This window comes from Monodelphis domestica, chromosome 6 (genome assembly GCF_027887165.1).
Source record: "Monodelphis domestica isolate mMonDom1 chromosome 6, mMonDom1.pri, whole genome shotgun sequence".
Classification (NCBI taxonomy): Eukaryota; Metazoa; Chordata; class Mammalia; order Didelphimorphia; family Didelphidae; genus Monodelphis; species Monodelphis domestica.
The window spans coordinates 288,324,513-288,348,782 of NC_077232.1; the positions used below are offsets into that span (position 1 = coordinate 288,324,513).

Consider the following 24,270-nt stretch of genomic DNA (forward strand, 5'->3'; position numbering starts at 1 on the left):
TTATTTTACTTCCCTTTCTATCCCCCTCCCTTCTTATTCCCCCCGTATTTCCCCCTGTAGTCTTTTTTAGAATCCCCCCCCCCATCTCTCTCCCTTATACCGCTTCCCTCCCCACCAGTCCATTTTTTACCCATCTACTTCCCTATAGGGCGCAAATCTAGTCTCTTCCACAATGGATTGGATTGTTCTTTCCTCTTTGGGTCAATTTCAAAGCATGTAAGAGTTGATATTTGGTATCTCCAACCTCTTTACCCTTCCAGTGTATTGATGTTCTCCCCTCTCCTGCCATGAACTTCTTTGTGACATATAAAGTTATCCACATTTGTTTCTTTTCCCATTTATTTTAGTATTAACCACTTTTTTTAAAAATTCTGGTTGTGTGTGTGTGTGTGTGTGTATGCACACATATGTATATGTATTTATGCATGCATATATCTATATACCTATTTATGTCTTGTCCTTTCATCCTATACAGTGTGTCACTGTTCCCTCTAAGTGTAATTCTTCTAGCTGTCCAGATGATAGCAACAGTTTTTAAGAGTTTCTTTTCTTATAGGGATACATATCATTTTAACTTATTGAGTCTTTTTTTTTTTTAAACCCTTACCTTCTATCTTGGAGTCAATACTGTATATTGGCTCCAAGGCAGAAGAGTGGTAAGGGCTAGGCAATGGGGGTCAAGTGACTTGCCCAGGGTCACATAGCTGGGAAGTGTCTGAGGCCAGATTTGAACCTAGGACCTCTCATCTCTAGGTCTGGCTCTCAATCCACTGAGCTACCCAGCTGCCCCCTAACTTATAAAGTCTTAAAAATTTTTTTTGTTTTTCTTTTCCCTCTCTTTTTAAATTACCTTTTGATGATTCTCTTGAATTCTGTGCTTGGATATCAGATTTTCTGTTCAGGTCTGGTCTTTTCTTTACAAATGCTTAGAATTCTTCTATTGTATTGAATGACCATACTTTCCTCTGTAAGAATGCAGTCAGTTTTGCTGGGTAATTGATTCTTGGTTGTAGATCTAGTTCACTTGCTTTCCAGAATATCATATTCCATGCCTTTCAGTCCTTCAGTGTAGATGCAGCCAGATCCTGTGTTATCCTCACTGTGGTTCCATGGTATCTGAATGACTTCTCAGCAGCTTATAATAATTTTTCCTTGGTTTGATAGTTCTTGAATTTGGCTGTAACATTCCTGGGTGTTGTCAGTTGGGGATTAAGTAAAGGAGGTTATCTGTGGATTCTTTTCAATCTCCACTTTTCCCCCTGGTTCTAGAATATCAGGGCAGTTTTCTTGGATAATTTCCTGTCGTGGTCTTCTGGTAGACCAATGATTCTTAAGTTGTCTCTCTTGGAACGACTTTCTAAATCTTTTATTTTGTGAATGAGGTGCTTCATATTTTCCTCAATTTTTTCATTCTTTTGATTTTGTTTTATAGTATCCTGCTGCCTTGTGAAGTTGCTTATTTTTAGTTGTTATATTCTGGTTCTTAAAGACTGGATTTCATGCCTGGCTTTTTGGTCATCCTTCTCCTTCTGGTCTGATTTTCTTTGGAGGTCATTTTTCATCCCCTTTGTCTCATGTTTCATTTTCTTTGCCTCATCTTTCATCTCCTTTGCCTTCTTTCATCTTCTTTGCCTCATCTTTCATCTCCCTTGCCTCATTTTCCAGCTGTTTGATTTTGGCTTTCAAGACACAATTTTCTTGTTATAGTTCAAGTGCCTCTGTTTCCAGATGACTTATGTTAGTTTTTAATTTCTTTTCTCAGTTGTCTTCAGCCTCTCTTAATTGTGTTTTAATTGCATTTTGAATTCTTCTAGAGCCTATATCCATTTTTCTGGGATTTCTGTTTTTTTTTTTTGCTTCATGTTCCCTCATCTTTCTCTGTTCCATTTGCTCTTTGTTCATTGCCTGTATAGAAGTTGTCAATTGTAATTTCTTTTTTTTTTCTGTTGTTTGCTCATATCTGCCCCTTATTTACTCCCTGCAGTGGCTTGAGCTCTTGCTCCTGTAATTTTTTGTGGGTTTGGGGTTTTCTTTCCACCTTCACCCTTGGAGCTTTGTCAGCAAATCTCACAGTGCAGTCTGTGGGGGAGGGGTGTTGGAGCTTGAGCTTCCCTGCCCTCTGAAGGCTTTGATGGGATTAAGTCCAGCTGGGTTGCTGTATGTGGCCTGAGCCCAAAACCTCAGGAAGGGGGGGGGTAATATGGAGTGTCTCCACTGCTGAAACTATGCCTCCCACTCTGAGCTCTGAATTTCTTCTCCAACTGCTTCCCCACTGTCTGTGTTAGACACTCTGAGTCTGACACAGCTTTGCCCATAAGGTACTGACTCCAGACCAGCAGCTTTGCCTGCCCAGAGGTTCTAGGTACTGCTGGACGCTTAGAGTTCTAGGTGGGGGAGGGGCCCTGGGACCTTCCTTCTTCCTTCCCCTTAAACCTGAGTGTTCTTGAAATCTGACTTTTGGGGGAGTACCTTTAAAAATGAGTCCAGCAGGAGGGTTCCTTCGCTCTGTTTTGTTGTTAGGTTTGATTTTCAGTCCCCTAGGAGTATTTAGTTTGTAATTGTTAAGGAAGGGTTTTTAGAAGTCTGGACTTTCGCTGCCTCTATGCTGCCATCTTGACTCCACCTCCCCGGTATGCACCTGACTCTGCCTCCTTGGTATGCACCTGGATCTTTAACAAATAAGGAAAATGCTAACACTCCATTCTTTCAGATGGGCCAAAGTTCACCAGCTAGGGAACTGTGGTCAGATTGGGCTTTTCTAAAATATTGAATGTCAGTGAGCTCTTGAAGTCCAGACCAGTATTCATATCTGAATTATTTCAATCTGACTCTGAAACTCCAAGGGTCTTAGAGGAAAATGAATTATTTCCCCTATGAGTATTACTAATAAAAATGCAATTCAATAGTAATTTTCCTCAGAACCACGAATAATATATTGGCAAAAACTGAGGGTATGAGAGTAGAAATGGATTTTTAACAAAATAGAGTATTTCTAAGCATTCCTGATGAAAAAAACCAGAAATGAGTAGTGGAATTTTTGATGTAGAAATTCAGGAGCCAAAATAAACATAGAAAGATATACTCATTTGATTAGAAGAGACTTTGTGGGGATAAATCTGAGAGAGGGATAAGAAACAAGGGTCTCATAATTCTAATATCTTTAATGATATAGAAAAAAAGTAAATAAGACATACAGAGAAGGTCTTGTTTTGTGCTGATGATCTTGGGAGAAGACACAAATGAGGAAATAGGACATTATGCTGGAGAGGAAAGAAGGACAAAAGGGGGAGAAATAAATGTTACATAATAGAAGTGTATCCTATGAAGAATATTCAAATATGGAGGAAGGAGTTGGGGAATAGGCATTCCGTGAACTCCACTTTCATTGGATGGAACTGGTCAAAGGAAGATTGGACACATTTATAACCCCATTCCCTCCACATAGATAAAGATGATGGAATAGAAACACATCAAACTCTAAAGGGAAATAGAAGAGGATAGGAAAATTGGAGAGGAAGAGAGAGGGATTTGGGAAGAAAAACATGAGAGGGAAAAGAGTAGTCATAAGCAAAACAAAACTCTACTTTAGAAAAATGAATGTGAAGGGAGTTGGAAAGGAACAAAAAACAAAACCCTAGGATCTAGGGCAAGCAAAGGGAAAAGAAAGGTAATGGAGTGAAAACATTGTGTCATTGATCAGGCAATGACAAAGGCAAACTCTATTATTACCTTTTATATGTAAAGAGAAGAGATGGGGACAAAGATAGAAAAACACAGGTGACACTGGGTAGAGAAAGAAACATTTAGCAATTGTAGTCATGAATGTGGAAGTAAGGAACTCATCCATTAAATGGAAGAGGACAGCAGAATAGAAAACAGAATCCAGTAGTATATGGTTTATAGGGAAACACACTTGAAATATAAAGATTCATCTCAGTGAAAGTCTAGAGGAAAAATACTTTACCTAAATTAAAAAACTAAAGTAGCGATCATGATGTTCAGATAATGTTAAAGTAGAAATGGATGAATAATAAGCAAAGAAACTACATTGTACTTCAGGGTACAATAGATAATGAAACAATATTAACACTTTGCACTGAATTGCTGTTCAATATTTCAAGGAAAAGTTAGATTTTTTGGGAGAAATAGTAAAACTGTAATAAAGCACTCCCTTTCAGACTTAGATAAATTCAACAAACAAAAAGAAGAAAGAAAATAAGGACCTGAATAGAACTTTAGAAAAAAAATTAGATGAGAGATATTTGGTGATATGGCACTTTTACAAAAACTGGCAATGTATTGGCATCATAAAAAAATTTCCAAAAAGCTGCAGAAAAGAAGTTGTAAACACATCTTTCTTGATCAGAATGCAATAAAATTTTGTTTAATTAAGTCCCTTTAGAGAAGAATTAAAAATCATTTGGGGGGGGGGGCAGCTGGGTAGCTCAGTGGATTGAGAGCCAGGCCTAGAGATGGGAAGTCCTAGGTTCAAATCTGGCCTCAGCCACTTCCCAGCAGTGTGACCCTGGGCAAGTCACTTGACCCCCATTGCCTAGCCCTTACCACTCTTCTGCCTTGGAGCCAATATACAGTATTGACTCCAAGACGGAAGGTAAGGGTTTAAAAAAAATCATTTGGAAGCTAATAATCCTTTATAATTGATGGATTAAAGAATAATTCATTAAAACAAAGGAAAATTTCATATCAAAGAAGAAAATAATAACAATTAGACAACATATCAAAATATATGGGATGCAGCTAAATAGTCTTCATAGGGAAAAATTATATATCTAAATACTTTCATCAACAAAAGAGAAAAAAGAAATCAGTTAATTGGGCATACAACTAAAAAAACTATAATAATCACAAATCAGCTCCCTCTAATTGAAAACAAAAAAGAAAAATTAAAAAACCAAAGAACAGAATAATAAATTTGAGAATTAAAAAACTCCATTGGATTGACAAATAAACAAACTAGGTGCTTAAAAAAGAAGCCAGCCAATAGAATAGGCAGTTTGTCTGATAAAGGAAAGATGAAGACCAAATTATTCATATAAAAAATGAAAGAAGTAGAAATTACAATAAATGATGAAGAAATCAAGAATATTGTCCAAAATATGTTACCCAATTATAGCTAACAAAAATAGTAACTTAGAGGAAATGGTTGAATATTTATATTAATATAAAGCATCTACATTAGTATGAGAAGAAATAGATTGCTTAAATAATTCAGTATCAAGGGGAAAGTTATGAAAGCCATAAATTGTGTTTCCAAAAGTGGAGGAAAAATTTGGAACTTGATGGATTTGCAAGTAAATTACATAAAATTTTCATAGAACAATTAATTTAAATGCCACAAAAGCAGTTCATGATCTCTTTCTTCCAGGTGGTTTCTGTAATTAAACCAAGAGGAGATTAAGCAAATAAAGAAAACCATAGGCCTATATGCATATAAATATTGATGCAAAAATTTTAAATAAAATATTAGCAACTAGGCTACAATAGAATATTAGATTATGCACTGTGACCATGATGTATTCATTTCAGGAATATAGAGTTGGTTCAGTATAAAGAAGGCTATAAAGAAATTAAAATGTAAAAAAAAAAAACCCAAAACTTGAAAAAATCCAATGTCATTTCTATTAAAAACACTAGTAAGCATCAGAACAAGTAGAAATTTCCTTAGTATACTAAGTAATACTTATTTAAAACAATGAGCAAGCATTATGTGCAGTGGTGGAAAATTAGAGGTCTTTCTAATGAGACCAGGGTAAAATAAAGATGCCCATTATCAACATTACTATTTAGCATAATGCTAGAAATGCTAGCTATAACAGCAGGTTAAGAAAGAGAAATGAAAGGGGTAAGCATAGACTAAGAGAAAATAAAATTATTGAGTTTCTTTTTTGAAGATGATATGATTTACTTAGAGATTTCTAAAAAGCTTGGAACAATTAGTAAAATAACCAAAGTTGTATGATGTAAGATAAATCCATTAATTCAAGAACCTGTATATTACCAAAAAATCCAGCAAGAAGAGATAAAGTGAGAATTTCATTCAAAATAGCTACAGAATATATAAATATTTTGAGTCTGTCCACCAAGATATAAGTAGAAAGTAATTGAAATCAACTGCAAGACACTCTTGCAATAATAAAGACAAACATATATAATCGGATAAATATTAATTGCTTGTGACTAGGTTATCCCAATATAATAAAATATAAGTACTTACAAAAGTAACTTATTCTTGTACCAATTACCACTATCACTACTATTGCCACTTGTACCACTATCAAAATATTATATTATAGAGCTAGAAAAAATAATAATGAAATTCATATGATAGCACAAAATGTCAAGAATCTCAAGAGAATTAATGAAAACAGTGGGAAAGAAGTATTCTTAGCAAAACCAGATTTCAATTACACTATAAACATCATCAAAATTATTTGGTTCTGTTTATAAAATATCAAGGTTCAGAAGTCACATAGATTTTGTATAAATGCTTTATATACAAGATATATAAGGATCTGATTCAAATTTATAAAACTAAGAACCATCCCCCAATAGATAAATACTGAACAAAGGAATAAATCTAAACTCTCAACAACCATATAAAAATGTTCCAAATAACTAATAATTAGAGAAATAGAAATTAAAGTAACTGAAATTCTACCTCACCACCTTCAGATTAGGAAAGATGACAAATGTAAAATAATAATTGTTGGAGAGGCTGCAGGAAAACAGGTACACTAATGTAATATTAATAGAGCTGTGAAGTGGTCAAGCCATTCTAGAAAGCAATTTAGAACATGCCCCTAAATTCATTAAATTATGCATACCCTTCTAGACACATGCCCCACAGAGATCAAAGAAAGAAAAAAAAGACCTATATGTAATGAAACATCTCAGCTCTTTTATGGTAGCAAAAGAAACCCAAAACAAACAAACAAAAAACCCCCACCAAAATGAAAAATGAAGGAGTACCTACCTATTAGGATGATGCTAAGCAAATTATAGTATGTGAATGCCATGGAATATTATCAATGTTTCAGAGCAAACTGAAGATGTAGAGTTAAATGATACAACTAGGAGAACCATTTATATAGGGACAACAAATTTAAAAATTCAAAAGAACTCTTTGCAATGCAATGACAAACCGTGATTTCAATGTATTGAATGTAAAGCATGCTACTCACCTTTTGCCAAAGAGATAATGAATGCACATTTAGATATGGACAGTGTGGGAATTGTTTTGCTCATTTATGTCCATTTGTTATGATGTTTATCTTTTTCTCTTTCTTATTGTTCAGTTGATTGACAGTGGGAAGTAAGAAGAGAAAATGAAAATTTATTTGGAAAAAAATTAAAAGGACTAAATGTTTGCATAAAGTGATATTAGAGGAAGAATAGATTAATTGGAAAATAGAAACACTATCGAATTGGTAAATAAAACTAAAAGCTGATTCTTTGAAAAGTTAGTTGGTGCTATGAAAAGTTGTAGACGACCCTAGCTTTTCTACATATACTCCAAAAAGTATTTGGAAACAACACCAGCTTGAATGACAATAAAAAAATCTAAAGAGATTTAGAATCCAAAGGAACAATAAGTTCCACCATTCTGTGCAGGACTACACTTTCCCAACTAGAAAAGCCAAATCAGCTCACATAAACAGACTGTAGCCTGGCATCACTATGAGCAGAGATGCTCTTAGGGACATCTAAAACCCACAGATTTCTGACCAGTATGCTCCAGGAGGGCTGAATCAGCCCTTGCTCTGACTGGGGAGTCTTCCAAAGGTCTAGAGTTCAAAACTCTCTGATCAAAGCTATCCTAATAAGGGGCCTGAATCCTCCCAGTGTCTGAGTGCAGATTCACCAGGGGAGATGGAGGATGACAAACAGGAAATCCAGAAGTCTGGAGCAGAACCAAATAGGATCTCACTACCCTGTCTATATGCCTAGGAAAGGATGGAGAATGTCCCTGGCACAAAGTGCTAAATCAGGAACAGAGGCTACAGACATAAATAAACAGATTAAAACAATGAATGCAGTGAACATACTGAAATAATATAGGTGAAGAAATGCTCAAATCCAGAAGAAGAAAGTCACTCCAAAACAAGTATAAACAAAGCTTCAGGGGGAAAATGCCTTGGACTCTGGGAATAAAAAAATGACTGGAAGAAAAGTAAAGTGTTGGAAGGAGAATCAGTAGTTTTGGTTGAAAGGTAGAATATCCTACCAAAGTAGTAGACTCCCTGAAAACAGGATGGAGCAAACAAAATTTAATGACTCTAGCAGGTAACAAGAAATATGAGAATGAAGCAAAAGATTTTTTCAAATAAAGAAATGGCAAGATAACCACTATCAGAAATGTCCTAGGACTTCTGGGTAAACATGGCTGCAATCTAGACACGAATTGCTTCCTCTCCCCGGCAGTGAATGAAATAGACTACCTCAAAAGAGGTATCATCTTTGGAAGAACGGAGGGACTCTCCAGTACTCCACAGAAACGAAGGTATGTGGGATTTGAACATTGCCACACTATAAGAAGGAGGAAAAGCTTGCACAAAAATGTGAACTGAACCGCCCTCCCCCACACCTTCCCCACGGAACCAGAGAGCTCACCGGGACAGCGAGTGAGTGAGGAATGTCTCTGTCGGGGGGGGGGGGGGGGGGGCACACCAGGGTCCTTGGGATCTAAAGACTGCTAGGGAACAACCTCTCAGGGCGGTTTGACGGGAGAACCCTGTGCACTGAAGAGCGCACAGACCGTGGGGCTCCTGCAAACTGCGAACAGGGTGGAGTCTCGAGAATCTGTAAAAACTGCCTAAGGCCGAAACGTCGCCCCTCGCTGTAGTGAGGGGGGGGGGGCACGCCAGGCTCCTTGGAAACTGACAGGGAATACCAGAGATCCACCCATCAGAGTGGTTTTACAGGAGATTCCTGCGCACCGGTGAGAAGAGACCACAGAGCACAGGGGCGGTGCACTGAGCACAGGGGTGGGCACTCGAACAAACCACGGAGGCTGGGAAGAACTAGTCTGAGGCAACCTAAATCCACAGAAAACCCGCCCATATCACCCAGACCTCGGACAAAAAAGGAAAGGGGGGAAAAAACCACTGAAGGAATGGCTCATATGGCCCAAAATCAAGCCTCTAAGACGAAAGGGAAAAAAGTGACTATTGAAAACTTTTATGGCAGGAATACCCAAGGAAAAGAAGAAAAAGAGGATGAAATTCAAACAAAATCAAAACATGCCCCCCAAAATGGAAATTATCCACAAGCTTTGGAAGAACTCAAATTGGAGCTTATCCAAAAGATGGAAACCTTCTGGCAAGAAAAATGGGAAAAAAACCCAGAAAGAGGTCAGCAGCCTAACAGACAAGACCTCACAATTGGAGAAAGAGCTGGAAGCATCTAATAGAAGGGCAGCCAAGCTGAAAAGCAAAACCAGTCCCTAAAGACCAGAATTAAGCAACTGGAAGACAGTGAGCTTGTAAAACAGCAAGAATTAATACAGCAAAGCCAAAAAATTAATGAATTAGAAGAAAACATAAACTATCTCACTGACAAGGTGACAGACCAGGAAAACAGAGGAAGGAGAGACAACTTGACAATCATTGGTCTGCCCAAAAAAACAGAGATAAACAAAAACCTCGATGCCGTACTATAGGAAATCATAGAAGAGAATTGCCCCAATGTTCTCGAGCAAGGGGGCAAAATAGAAATAGAAAGGGTTCACAGAACACTCTCTATACTAAATCCCCTAAAGACAACCCCCAGGAATGTAATCGCCAAATTCAAGAATTTCCAAGCTAAGGATAAAATCTTACAAGAAGCCAAGAAGAGGAGCTTCAGATATAGAGGGGCCCTCATAAGGATCATACATGACTTGGCAGAAAACACACTAAGAGACCGCAAAGCAGAACACGATATTTAGAAATGCAAGAAAGCTGGGTCTCCAACCAAGAATCAACTACCCATCACAACTGACTATATACTTCCAGGGGAAAGCATGGGCATTCAACAAAATAGAAGATTTCCAAGTATTTGCTAAGAAAAGACCAGAACTTAGTGGAAAATGCGACATCGAATCGCAGAGAGCAAGAGAAACATGAAAAGGTAAATATGAAAGAAAGGGAAAAGGAGAAAAATCTTATCTTTTTCATTAAGTCAAACTCTCTTCTATAAGGACTACATTTATATCAAATTATATATATTAATATGTGGGGAAAGTGTAATGTGTAACTCTCAAAAATTGTATGCATCATAAAAGTAGTTAGAAGAATCACTCATAGGGAAAGATTGGGACATCAAGACGATTTAGTGAAAGGGGGGGAAAGAAAGAAAAAGGGAGGGGGGATCGTTGAGGATACTAAGATTTACTTCAAGAAATAGAGGGGGGAAACTAAATAGAATAATCTTTCCCACACAAAGATACACATGGGAAGGGGAGGGGAAGAATTCTCAAATGAGGAGAGGAAGAGAGCGCGAAGTGGTATTACTTAAACCTTACTCTCAGTGAAATCAACTCTGAGAGGGAAGAACATCTAGATCCATTGGGATCCTGAATTCTATCTTATCCAACAGGGCAAGAGAGAAGGGGAAATAAAGGAGGGGGAGGGGGGAAGGCGTATAAAAAGGGAGGGAAGGAGAGGAGGGAGGGGAAGGGAACAAAAAAAGGCAGGAGCCAGAAAGGGAAGCATATCAATAGAGAGGACTAGGGGGATTGATCTAAAGTAAATCACTGGCTTAAAAGGTTATAGCTAAAGAAGAAAGGTCAGAATTAGGGGAGGATATCAAAATGCCAGGGAATCCACAAGTGACAATCATAACTTTGAACATGAATGGGAGGAACTCACCCATAAAACGTAGACAAATAGCAGATTGGATTAGAATCTAAAACCCTACCATATGTTGTCTTCAAGAAACACATATGAGGCGGGTTGATACTCACAAGGTTAGAATTAAAGGATGGAGTAAGACCTTCTGGGCCTCAACTGATAGAAAGAAGACAGGAGTTGCAATCATGATATCTGACAAAGCCAAAGGAAAAATAGACCAGATCAAAAGGGATAGGGAAGGTAAATATATTCTGTTAAAAGGGAGTATAGACAATGAGGAATTATCACTAATCAACATGTATGCGCCAAATGGTATAGCATCCAAATTTCTAATGGAGAAACTAGGAAAACTGAAGAAGGAAATAGACAGTAAAACCATATTAGTGGGAGACTTGAACCAAACACTATCAAATTTAGATAAAAATAAGAAAGAGGTAAAAGAGGTAAATGAAATCTTAGAAAAATTAGAGTTAATAGACATATGGAGAAAAATAAATAGGGACAAAAAGGAATACACCTTCTTCTCAGCACTACATGGCACATTTACAAAGATAGATCATACACTAGGTCACAGAAACATGGCATACAAATGCAGAAAAGCAGAAATAATAAATGCGACCTTTTCAGATCATAAGGCAATAAAAATAACGATCAGTAAGGGTACATGGAGAACCAAATAAAAAATTAATTGGAAATTAAATAATATGATACTCCAAAATCAGTTAGTTAGAGAAGAAATAGAAACAATAATTTCATTAAGGAAAATGACAATGCTAAGTCATCCTTTCAAACCTTATGGGATGCAGCCACAGCAGTACTCGGAAGAAAATTCATATCATTGAGTGCATATTAAGGAGGGCAGAGATCAATGAATTGGAAATGCAAATCAAAAAACTTGAAAGCAACCAAATTAAAAATCCCCAGAAGAAAACCAAACTAGAGATCCTAAAAATTAAGGGAGAAATTAATAAAACCGAAAGTGATAGAACTATTAAACTAATAAACAAGACTAGAAGCTGGTACTTTGAAAAAACAGACAAAATAGACAAAGTACTGGCCAATCCAATTAAAAAAAGGAAAGAAGAAAGGCAAATTAACAGCATCAAAGATGAAAAGGGGGACTTCACCTCCAATGAAGAGGAAATTAAGGCAATCATTAAAAACTACTTTGCCCAACTATATGGCAATAAATATACCAACCTAGGTGATATGGGTGAATTTTTACAAAAATATAAATTGCCTAGACTAACAGAAGAAGAATTAGAATTCTTAAATAATCCCATATCAGAAAAAGAAATCCAACAGGCCATCTAAGAACTCCCTAAGAAAAAATCCACAGGGCCTGATGGATTTACAAGAGAATTCTATCAAACATTCAAAGAACAGCTAATCCCAATACTATACAAACTATTTGACATAATAAGCAAAGAGGGAGTTCTCCCAAATTCCTTTTATGACACAAACATGGTACTGATTCCAAAGCCAGGCAGGCCAAAAACAGAGAAAGAAAATTATAGACCAATCTCCCTAATGAATATAGACGCAGAAATCTTAAATAGGATACTAGCAAAAAGACTCTAGGAAGAGATCAGAAGGGTCATCCACCATGATCAAGTAGGATATATACCAGGGATGCAGGGCTGGTTCAATATTAGGAAAACCATCCACATAATTGACCATATCAACAAGCAAACCAACAAAAACCACATGATTATTTCAATAGATGCAGAAAAAGCCTTTGATAAAATACAACACCCATTCCTATTAAAAACACTAGAAAGCATAGGAATAGAAGGGTTGTTCCTAAAAATAATAAACAGTATATATCTAAAACCATCAGCTAATATCATCTGCAATGGGGATAAACTAGATGCATTCCCAATAAGATCAGGAGTGAAACAAGGATGCCCATTATCACCTCTATTATTTGACATTGTACTAGAAACACTAGCAGTAGCAATTAGAGAAGAAAAAGAAATTGAAGGCATCAAAATAGGCAAGGAGGAGACCAAGTTATCACTCTTTGCAGATGACATGATGGTCTACTTAAAGAATCCTAGAGATTCAACCAAAAAGCTAATCGAAATAATCAACAACTTTAGCAAAGTTGCAGGGTACAAAATAAACCCACATAAGTCATCAGCATTTCTATATATTTCCAACACAGCTCAGCATCAAGAACTAGAAAGAGAAATTCCATTCAAAATCACCTTAGACAAAATAAAATACGAAGGAATCTATCTCCCAAGACAAACACAGGAACTTTATGAACACAACTACAAAACACTCTCCACACAACTAAAACTAGACTTGAGCAATTGGAAAAAACATTAACTGCTCATTGGTAGGACGAGCCAATATAATAAAAATGACCATCCTACCCAAACTTATTTATCTATTTAGTGCCATATCCATTGAACTTCCAAAAATTTTTTTTACTGATTTAGAAGAAATCATAACAAAGTTCATTTGGAAGAACAAAGGATCAAGCATATCCAGGGAAATAATGAAAAAAAAAATACAGAGGAAGGGGGCCTTGCAGTCCCAGATCTCAAACTATATTATAAAGCAGCAGTCATCAAAACAATTTGGTACAGGCTAAGAGACAGAAAGGAGGATCAGTGGAATAGACTCGGGGTAAAGTGACCTCAGCAAGACAGTATATGATAAAGCCAAAGATCCCAGCTTTTGGGACAAAAATCCACTATTTGATAAAAACTGCTGGGAAAATTGGAAGACAGTGTGGGATAGATTAGGTTTACATCAACACCTCACTCCCTACACCAAGATAAATTCAAAATGGGTGAATGACTTGAACATAAAGAAGGAAACTATAAGTAAATTAGGCGAACACAGAATAGTATACATGTCAGACCTTTGGGAAAGGAAAGACTTTAAAACCACGCAAGACTTAGAAAGAGTCACAAAATGTAAAATAAATAATTTTGATAACATCAAATTAAAAAGTTTTTGTACAAACAAAACCAATGTAACCAAAATCAGAAAGGAAGTAACAAATTGGGAAACAATCTTCATAAAAACCTCTGACAAAGGTTTAATTAGTCAAATTTACAAAGAGCTAAATCAATTGTACAAAAAATCAAGCCATTCTCCAATTGACAATGGGCAAGGGACATGAATAGGCAGTTTTCAGATAAAGAAATCAAAACTATTAATAGGCACATGAGAAAGTGCTCTAAATCTCTTATAATCAGAGAGATGCAAATCAAAGCAACTCTGAGGTATCACCTCAAACCTACCAGAGTCGCTAACATGACAGCAAAGGAAAGTAATGAATGGTGGAGGGGATGTGGCAAAATGGGGACATTAATTCATTGGTAGTGGGGTTGTGAATTGACCTAACCATTCTGGAGGGCAATTTGGAACTATGCCCAAAGGGTGATAAAAGACTGTCTGCCCTTTGATACAGCCATAGCACTGCTGGGTTTGTACCCCAAAGAGATAATAAGGAAAAAGACTTGTACAAGAATATTCATAGCAGCACTCTTTGTGGTGGCCAAAAATTGGAAAAGGAGGGGATGCTCTTCAATTGGGGAATGGCTGAACAAATTGTGGTATATGTTGGTGATGGAATACTATTGTGCAAAAAGGAATAATAAACTGGAGGAATTCCATGGAGACTGGAACAACCTCCAGGAAGTGATGCAGAGCAAAAGGAGCAGGACCAGGAGAACATTGTACACAGAGACTGATACACTGGGGTACAATTGAATGTAGTGGACTTCTCCATTAATGGCAATGCAATGTCCCTGAACAATCTGCAGGGATCTAGAAGAAAAAGCACTAGCCACAAGCAGAGGACAAATTGTCGGAGTAAAAACACTGAGGAAAAGCAACTACAGGGGTTGAGGGGACATAACTGAGGAGAGACTCTAAATGAACACTCTAATGCAAATACCCACCACATGGAAATGGGTTCGAATCAAGAACACATGTGATACCCAGTGGAATCGCGTGTTGGCTATGGGATGGGGGAGGGGGGAGGAAAGAACATGATCTATGTCTCCAATGAATAATGTTCAGAAATGACCAAATAAAATTATGTTAAAAAAAAGAAATGTCCTAATTGAAAAACAGAATGAGATATAGTTCAGGGATCTCTGAAAACGTCTAAATAAAGTATCTGGCTACCAGAGAAAGCATAAAAGAAAACTGCCCAGATCCATTAGAACCAGAGAGTGTAGTGAAAAGAATCCACAATGTAGATCTGAAAGAAACCTCAAATTGACAATACTCAAGAATGTTATAACCAAAATTTAGAGCTTCTAGGACAAAGATAAAAGATGGTAAGGAGTCAGAAAGAGTTCAAATACTAAGAAACTAAAATCAGGATCACACATTATAATATTTTAACTACTTAAAGGACTGAAAATCTTACAATGATAGACCTTATACCACTGATACCACCACTCATAAAATGCTGCAGTATATACCCATTAGGTGTTTTTTCAGAGTCTGTTGTGTTACACCTCAGCAATGAGTTGACTTGTGATAAAAATTTGTTAATTAAATATGTAGATATACATATCTACATATTTAAACAAACATGTATAATATGTATACACATGTGTGTCTCTATGTATTTGTATATATTTCCTCTTTGAGAGCAAATGTACTGAAAACATGATTCATTACACTAGTAATGTAATTTTCTGTGCCTAACTACAAGTTTTGTTCTTGTTTTAATGTATGTGAATCTAGAAATAGATGATGATAAAATTATTTTTTATCCTTGACTAGAAAAATGTCTTTAAGTCTGATTTGTCCTATACTACCTTCTACCATTATTCTGGAAAACCCTCCAAAATATTCAATTAGATTTTAGTTAATTAAATACATTACAAATAAGAAAGAAATTACTGCATTCATCATAGCTTATGTAATTGACTCATTATTTTTGAATCCTAATATTAATGCTATGTATTATATATCAGCAGCATGCTTTATCAGTCATTGAATTATATATGATCCCCATGTAATTGCTTCTCAATATATTGGTGTTCGTATAGGCCATATTTAGTTATCATTCTAACTTGATTTTAAAAATTAAGTGGCTTGAAAGTCTGCATTCCTGTGTTTATTTATATCCTTGTCATGGAGTTACATTTTATTAGCAGATATTATGGTTTATCTTGTAGGTTTTCTAAGGAGCTAAAATTAAATATACAGAAAGATGCCAGAAAATTTTCTTCATCAAAAATATCTAAAAACAGAAAAAAGGGAAAAGATAATTCTTCAGGTGAAGAAAGAAAAACACTAGTTATACAGGTAAATGTTTATCATATTTTAAATTTGCTTTTAGTGTGTTTCTTTAATTAAAAACAGAATAGAAATTTGTAGTTTTCAAATAGTAAATTATCTCAGCTTGGTTTTAACTTTTTATACTTTCTCTTAGAAGCATTATATATTATTTCTTGGCATTCCTCCTCCCTTTAGGAAACTTGAGTCTTTAATTTACTTTGAAATTTATCTTGCAGGTAAACAAAAATCCATTTTTTTGGTATCTTTCCCTCACCCTGATTTTATTGAGAGAAAAGGAAAGAGTACAAAAATGTCCTCAATTTTCTGTTTCCTGATTCTAAACATTTTACAGTATCTATCTTGTCTTTTGAACAAGTATATCCTAGATGAAACTGTGCCACTGTACCTGGTGTTGGATCTCCTTCAAAGTTGTGTATCTATCTTTATTAGTGGTGGCGCATTTTTTCCTATTATGTTTGTTAACATGCTATTAAAGACTTGAAAGTGAGATTTCATCAAATACAGATTTATTGAAACTTTGCTCTGTAAAAAACCCAATCCTTTATCTATAATAAGGATACTATTGTTTGAGGACCTCTTTATAGAGTTACCTCCAAACTTAGAAATTATTAGAATAGCAGTTGAATGCTTGCTTTGAGAGTTATAAGGAGTAGGGAACGATAATGAACAGGAATTTCCTAAAAAAAGAAAGGAAATTCAGAGTTCTCAAACCTGAAAATGGAATATTTTATGGGTGATGGCTAGAATGAATTACATTTTTATTCTTTTGATATTTTTATAAATAAATCTCAACATTAAAATTTCTTCATTAGTTTTAATTCCATTCCCCTGGAATACTATTATAAAGGAAGGGGGGAAAAGTATAACATTTTTCTAATGCTGATGTTTCTATAACACAAGAGGTTATTGTTTTAAATCCTTCTCTGATCATTAATCCCATTAACATTTCTTTTTGTGAACAGGATGTCAATACTGATCCCAAAGCTAGAGATTCTAAAGTGATCAAAGCAAAGGCACCAAAAACTGATAGTGAAAAGATTAAAAAACCCAGCCGAGCCTCCAATCCTGGTTGTCTTCCCAACAGTGGAATGAGTCAGGTCAGAATGATTCCTCCAGCCACTTTTGGAGTCCCTGGGAACAGCAGTGTGGATTGCACAAAGAGACCTGGCACAGGGATTCCTCCAATTGTACACAATATTTCTGGCACTGCTTCCAGTATCAGTTCAGGAGTGGGGACTATTCCAGGAGGTCATACTTACAGGTAGGAGTGGAATAACTAAGTTCAAACAATCTGCTTAAAATATTGATTTTCAAATAAGTTTGCTAGTCTACAATATTCAGCTTCATTGAATATTGTGGCTCAGCTCTAGCCTCATCATTCTGATGTTTCAAAGGACGGCTGCTTTGGGTCCTCATGATACATAATTATTTAAGACATCTGTACTGCAAAACTCATTTGAGACCTGAGCAATAGGGTCAGTTTCAAAGTCTAAAAACTGTCTACCATTCTAAAAGGTTGAAGAGAGCCTGAAGTCTAGATTGGAAGGTAATTGTCATAAGAAAAGAGAATGCTGGCTTTGATGATTTGCATTTCTTTAGTGAGGTTTTGGCATGTACATACAATAAAGCAGCATATATATGTGAATTATATAGGCTGGGAAAATGTAGCAGAAGGTCTCTATCCCATTTCTATGTGCAATGAGTAGTCTGAGAATTGAACAGTAAATGAGATGCCATAAAGTTTGATCATTTTTTTATTTGGAACTTTAGAAAACTGTTCTGACTCACTTTTGCTTTGCTTTTTCCCATTAAAGGGTGGATGACAAGGCTAAAAAGAACCATGTTCCATTTGTTAGGCTGGGTAAACATGATCCAGCCACCTCTCTTAATGCTAACCTGACCACACTGGTAAGTGACAATGCCTTAATGGCAAATACTAAAATTTTGCCTGTTCTGGCCACATAGTGACGAGGCTCATAGTTGTCTTTGAAAACTGTCCCCAGTGGGATGGCTATTCAGATCATATTGAGTTCTTCATTTTAAGAGAACTGGGCTTGATCCTGAAAATTGTTCTCTTGTTGGCAGGAACTCTAGAAAAAATTCCTACAATTAGATCTCACTGAAGACAACATTTGTAGTACATTAGAAGAATGTATTGCAAATGTCACTTCCCTTTTTTGCCAGAAATCCACATTCATTTCAAACCTCCTTAGCATCATGATAGAAGCTCATTGAATCATTATGTTTGTATCCTAAGTTCCTAGCACATAATAGATGATTAATAAATGCTTGTTTATTAATTAATTCTTCATCTAGTGCTGTGCCCTCCAGCTATTCTGGAGTCATTCCATTTGTCCTTCTGTGATAGACCATTTCCAATTTTCTTTGATTGCTCCATATGTCAGACAGTTACCTCTAGAATTCTTAATCCATTTAATGCCTCATCATTCATAAATCCACCCCTCCATGATCATCCTGTGCACTGCCTACCAAATATAGGTGGACACAAAGATTATCTCAGGTATGGAAAGGCTTTGAAAAATTAAAAATATGCGATAGCTAGGCAGCACAGTGGGGAGAATGTCAGGCCTGGAGTTAAGTGGACCTTGGTTCAAATCTTAGCTTGGACACTTTCTATCTGTGTGAACCTGGGCAAGTTAACCTCTATTGCTGCTCCTCTGTCTTACAATTAATACTAGAACAAAAGGTAAAGGTTATTTAAAAAAAAGAAAATTTTAAAGTTAAAAAAGAAAGTAGCAATATTAATATTGTCACCATTCCTGTTTTGTTTCTATAATTTTTATCTCTGGCCCTAAGTTTTCTTGATATTTCAAAGAGTATTTTACCTAAAAGTTGTCCCCGCCAACTTTTATGTAAAACCACTGAGTATTTTTTATCAAAAATTCTTTTCATTGCCTCCTTTAGTGAATAGCTGGGACTTCTGCCCATACCCATGTTCTTGAACTTAGAAGACAAGATCCTTATTTACCTTTTATTCTCACTTGCATATTCCATTCTCTTATGACTAGGGATTTTATCTTCTGTGATAGCAACTTGATGAGCAGTTGATTTTATCTTAGATTTATCTTTATTCTGAATTTCTACACCAATAAATTTGGGCATCTCTGCTTACATAGTAAGACAGAATAAGAGTTTACATAAAACTACAGATCCCTATTATGGTCAGCTTTCTTTAGTAGCATGTCCAGTCAACTAACATTTATTAAGTGGTTTTATGCCAAGCACTGGGCTAAAACTTTAGAAAGGCAAACAGAGGATTTTGTATTCGATGGTAGAAGGAACAGGGAGTTTATTAATAAGAGGAGTGAAATGGTAAAGCTAGCACACTCACTTAGGCACCTGTGTCAAGAACAGACTGGAGCAAGGAGAAACTCAAGGCAGGGACATCCACCCACCAGCAACTACTACAATAGTGCAGGAAAACACATATGTTAATGTTAGCTGGTTATGTGCAAAAGTGCATGGCTTTGTGTCTTGAGTCTTTCCACTTTCAGTCAAGTAGACAATACTTTATTTCATCATTTTGCTTCTAGAATCAGAGTCCATTATTGCAGTGATTGGAGTTCTCATCTTTCAAAGTTGTTTTTCTTTATGGTTCTCATGGCAAAAATTGATCTACTGATCATGCTTAGTTGACTCTGTATCTGTCATTTCATACAGATCTTCCAAGATTTCTCTGAAACCATCCATTTGATCATTTCTTAGGGCTCAGTATTTCATTATATTCGTATACCATCTTTTGATTAGCTAGTCTTCATTAAAGGATAATTAGTTTTTAGTTCTGTACTACTATATAAAAGATTTATAATCAATACATATAAAGAATCCCATGGGCCACATATTGACTTAATTTTAAATGTGATATTATTTATGTTTCATTATATTTTTCTTTTTTGAGTGCAGTATTTCCTAATTTGGGTTGAAATTCAGCTAGCCAATTTCTCTTTAATATCAATCAAATGTTCTAATCATAAAGTATTGCATTTTAATATTGCTTGACAAATTGGCCCCAGACCCTCTGAAACTTAAAAAAAATTTTTTTAACTGGATTAGAAAATGCTGTCTCCAGGTTTATGAGTGTTCCAAAGGGAGAGGTGATGCATACTACTTTTGGTAACAAAAGCTGAATTTTACCATAGTTTGTTAATCATGATGGCTTCATTCTGTGAGTTAGCTAATATCTCTAGACCTCATATACACATTAGGTGAGGTTCAATGTTGACAACAGCATATATAAATTCATATTTCAAATAATCATTTTGACGCTATTCAGTTCTTTTGGTCTGGTTCTTGTCAGCTCTGATTAAGCCATCAACTGTTTTTAATATCATAATCTCTCTGAAACATGAGCCACATGAGCATGAGTTCAAATTAGTCCATTATTTGTAAAGCTTAGTTCTTTTATTTTAGAGCAAATAAATAAATGTAAATAGATGTTCTAATATTTTTTCAACATCCTAGAACATCATCTTGCTCTTCTATTTGGTTATGCATATCCCTCTTTGGAGATCATTGGTTTAGCAGACCTAGTTTTTGTTTGTTCAATTCGTATTCTTAATTTCTTTTTTGATTAAATTTCTGTTAGATTTGTCTGAGTATAAAACAGGCACTTTAAAATCAGCTAGTAATTGATTGTATTACCATCTATGTTAGGACTTTTAAACATTTTTTGGTAATCTTGTTAGCTTTTCTATTAAATACTTTTATGCCATGGCATTTGGTGCACATATATTTAATCCTTAATGTTATTTCTTTGTTTCCAATGCCTTTAAACATAACACAGTTTCCTCTTTTGACTATATCAGTTTTTACCTTTTCTCATATATCATCAAAATTTCTATTCCTGCTTTAACTCTATATAAGTTTTTAATTGTCAGTTTTTATATGTGAGAAATTGTTGGCTTTTTTTTTGTCTAGACAAAATGGGGCTAGCCCATTTGGCTGCTGTTCTGTTATAGGCTAGTTCATTCCACTAACATTCATGGTGGAGGCCTAGTGGCTGCTCAAGGAAGGGCAAACATGATTTTTTTTTCCCAAATTAAGTGTTTTTAATAGTAGATATTTTACATTTTCTTTTTACCCCCAACATTTTTTTTAAATCCTCACCTTCCGTCTTGGAGTCAATACTGTGTATTGGCTCCAAGGCAGAAGAGTGGTAAGGGCTAGGCAATGGGGGTCAAGTGACTTGCCCAGGGTCACACAGCTAGGAAGTGGCTGAGGACAGATTTGAACCTAGGACCTCCCGCCGTCTCTAGGCCTGGCTCTCAATCCACTGAGCTACCCAGCTGCCCCGACCCCCATTGCCTAAGCCTTATCACTCTTCTGCCTTGGAGCCAATACACAGTATTGTTTAAGGGTTTAAACACACACACACACACACACACACACACACACACACACACACACACACACACACACACACACACACACACACACACACACCCTTACCCTCTGTCTTGGAATCAATACTGTCCAAAGCTGCCCCCAGGTAAGGGTTTCAAAACAAAACAAAACAAAAAAACCTATATAGAGGAAAGAAGAATGACAAAGAAAGAAACAATCCCTCTTCAAGGAAGCTTACATTCTAATGTAAAAGTACACATGTAAAAGTTTCTATACAACATACAGCTATATACATAATATATGTTCATACAGCACTTATACAGCATGCATATAAAGTTAATAAATGCAAATATTTACAAAGACAACTTGGGAGCAAGTATCCTAGCAATTGCAGGAGAGGAGGAACTTAAGAAACACTTCCTCTAGAAGATGGTGTGTGAGCTGTATCTTTTTTTTTTTTAACCCTTAACCTTCTGTTTCAGAATCAATGCTAAGTATCAGTTCCAAGGCAGAAGTGTGCTAAGGGGTAGGCAGTGGGTGTTAAGTGACTTGCCCAGGGTCACACAGCTAGGAAGTGTCTGAGGCCAGATTTGAACCCAAGATATCCTGTCTCTCAATCCACTGAGCCGCCTAGCTGCCCTCTGAGCTCTATCTTAAGGGAAGAGAGCAACTCTCTGGGAAAGAGAGACTTCTAGGCCCCTAAAAAGGCACTGAGAGGGGAGAGAGTGTTGTGTGTGAAGAACAAAGAGAAGGACAATTTGTGTGGATCAGAGTGTGCAGAATGGGGAAGCCATATCCAGTGTGCTTGGAAAGGCAGAGGAGGCTGCATGGAGATGCTCCTTGAATGCATGGGAACTGCTCTGGTTACTCACAGTTTCTTCATTGGATTCAGAGTTGTCCTTTCTTTATTCGTGCTTCCAGGCTCAGATTCTGCTTGAGAACTCTGCATGCTTCTTGTCACGCTTTTAGACCTGTCCCCACTCCGGTGTAGCTGCCACTGTCCTGTTTCAGTTCTGGATGGAGCGGCTGGCTCTTTCTATTTTTCCCTGCCATGTTCCCCAGGCCTGGCTCAGGACTGAGAACTGGTACTCTCTGACTGGATTCCTCCTCTCTTCTTCCATCTTCTGGTGGCCCTGCACACATTAGAACCTCCACTCTACTTCATTCTCTTCTTGGAGAATCACTTAAAATGACTCTTGGTTGTTCTGGTACCATGTGTCATTATATAAGCTATAACCTATTTATAACTGAGCTGGTTTCAAACGGATCAATCAGTCCATTAAAATAATAACACTTATACAGTCCTTACCATCAGACACTGTGCTAAATGCTTTACAAATATCTCATTTGATCCTCAAAATAACTCTGGGAGGTAGGTGCTATTATTTTTTTTTAAATAATTTTAATATTATTTTATTTGGTCGTTTTCATACATTATTCACTGGAAACAAAGATCGTTTTCTTTTCCTCCCCTCCCCTCCCCCCCCCCCCCCCCCCCCCCGCCTTTCCCTCTCCCATAGCCGACGCATGAATCCACTGGTTATCACATGTGTTCTTGACTCGAACCCATTTCCCTGTTGTTGGAGTTTGCATTATAGTGTTCATTTAGAGTCTCTCCTCAGTCTTATCTCCTCCAACCCTGTAGTCAAGCAGTTGCTTTTCAGCGATGTTTTTATTCCCACAGTTTATCCTCTGCTTGTGGGTAGTATTTTTTTTTTTAGATCCCTGCAGATTGTTCAGGGATTGCATTGATACTAATGGAGAAGTCCATTACCTTCGATTGTACCACAATGTATCAGTCTCTGTGTACAATGTTTTCCTGGTTCTGCTCCTCTCGCTCGCTCTGCATTACTTCCTGGAGGTTGTTCCAGTCTCCATGGAACTTCTCCACTTTATTATTCCTTTGAGCACAATAGTATTCCATCACCAACATATACCACAATTTGTTCAGCCATTCCCCAATTGAAGGGCAGCCCCTCATTTTCCAATTTTTGGCCACCACAAAGAGCGCAGCTATGAATATTTTTGTACAAGTCTTTTTGTCCATTATCTCTTTGGGGTACAAGCCCAGCAGTGCTATGGCTGGATCAAAGGGCAGACAGTCTTTTATCGCCCTTTGGACATAGTTCCAAATTGCCCTCCAGAATGGTTGGATCAATTCACAACTCCACCAGCAATGAATTAATGTCCCCACTTTGCCACATCCCCTCCAGCACTCATTACTTTGCATAGCTGTCATGTTAGCCAATCTGCTAGGTGTGAGATGATACCTCAGAGTTGTTTTGATTTGCATCTCTCTGATTATAAGAGATGTAGAACACTTTTTCATGTGCTTATTAATAGTTTTGATTTCTTTGGCTGAGAATTGCCTGTTCATGTCCCTTGCCCATTGTCAATTGGAGAATGGCTTGATTTTTTGTACAATTGATTTAGTTCTTTATAAATTTTAGTAATTAAACCCTTGTCAGAGGTTTTTATGAAGATTGTTTCCCAATTTGTTGCTACCCTTCTGATTTTGGTTACATTGGTTTTGTTTGTACAAAAACTTTTTAATTTGATGTAATCCAGATTATTTATTTTGCATTTTGTAATTCTTTCTAATTCTTGCTTGGTTTTGAAGTATTTCCCTTCCCAAAGGTCTGACATGTATACTATTCTGTGTTCGCCTAATTTTCTTATAGTTTCCTTCTTTATGTTCAAGTCATTCATCCATTTTGAATTTATCTTGGTGTAGGGTGTGAGGTGTTGATCTAAGCCTAATCTTTCCCACACT

At 36.5% G+C, this 24,270-nt stretch overlaps 1 protein-coding gene across 6 annotated transcripts in view; it reads left to right on the forward strand.

Annotated features, from left to right (window-relative positions):
* CDKL2 (cyclin dependent kinase like 2) overlaps positions 1–24,270 on the forward strand; it is an 80,259-nt gene that overhangs the window by 47,187 nt on the left and 8,802 nt on the right. For all 6 annotated transcript variants that reach the window (XM_056803338.1, XM_001375511.4, XM_007495680.3 and 3 more), the window contains 3 exons: positions 16,010–16,139; positions 17,096–17,394; positions 17,948–18,041. In XM_056803338.1, the coding sequence (XP_056659316.1) occupies positions 16,010–16,139; positions 17,096–17,394; positions 17,948–18,041 (523 nt within the window). The remainder of the gene's footprint in view (positions 1–16,009; positions 16,140–17,095; positions 17,395–17,947; positions 18,042–24,270) is intronic.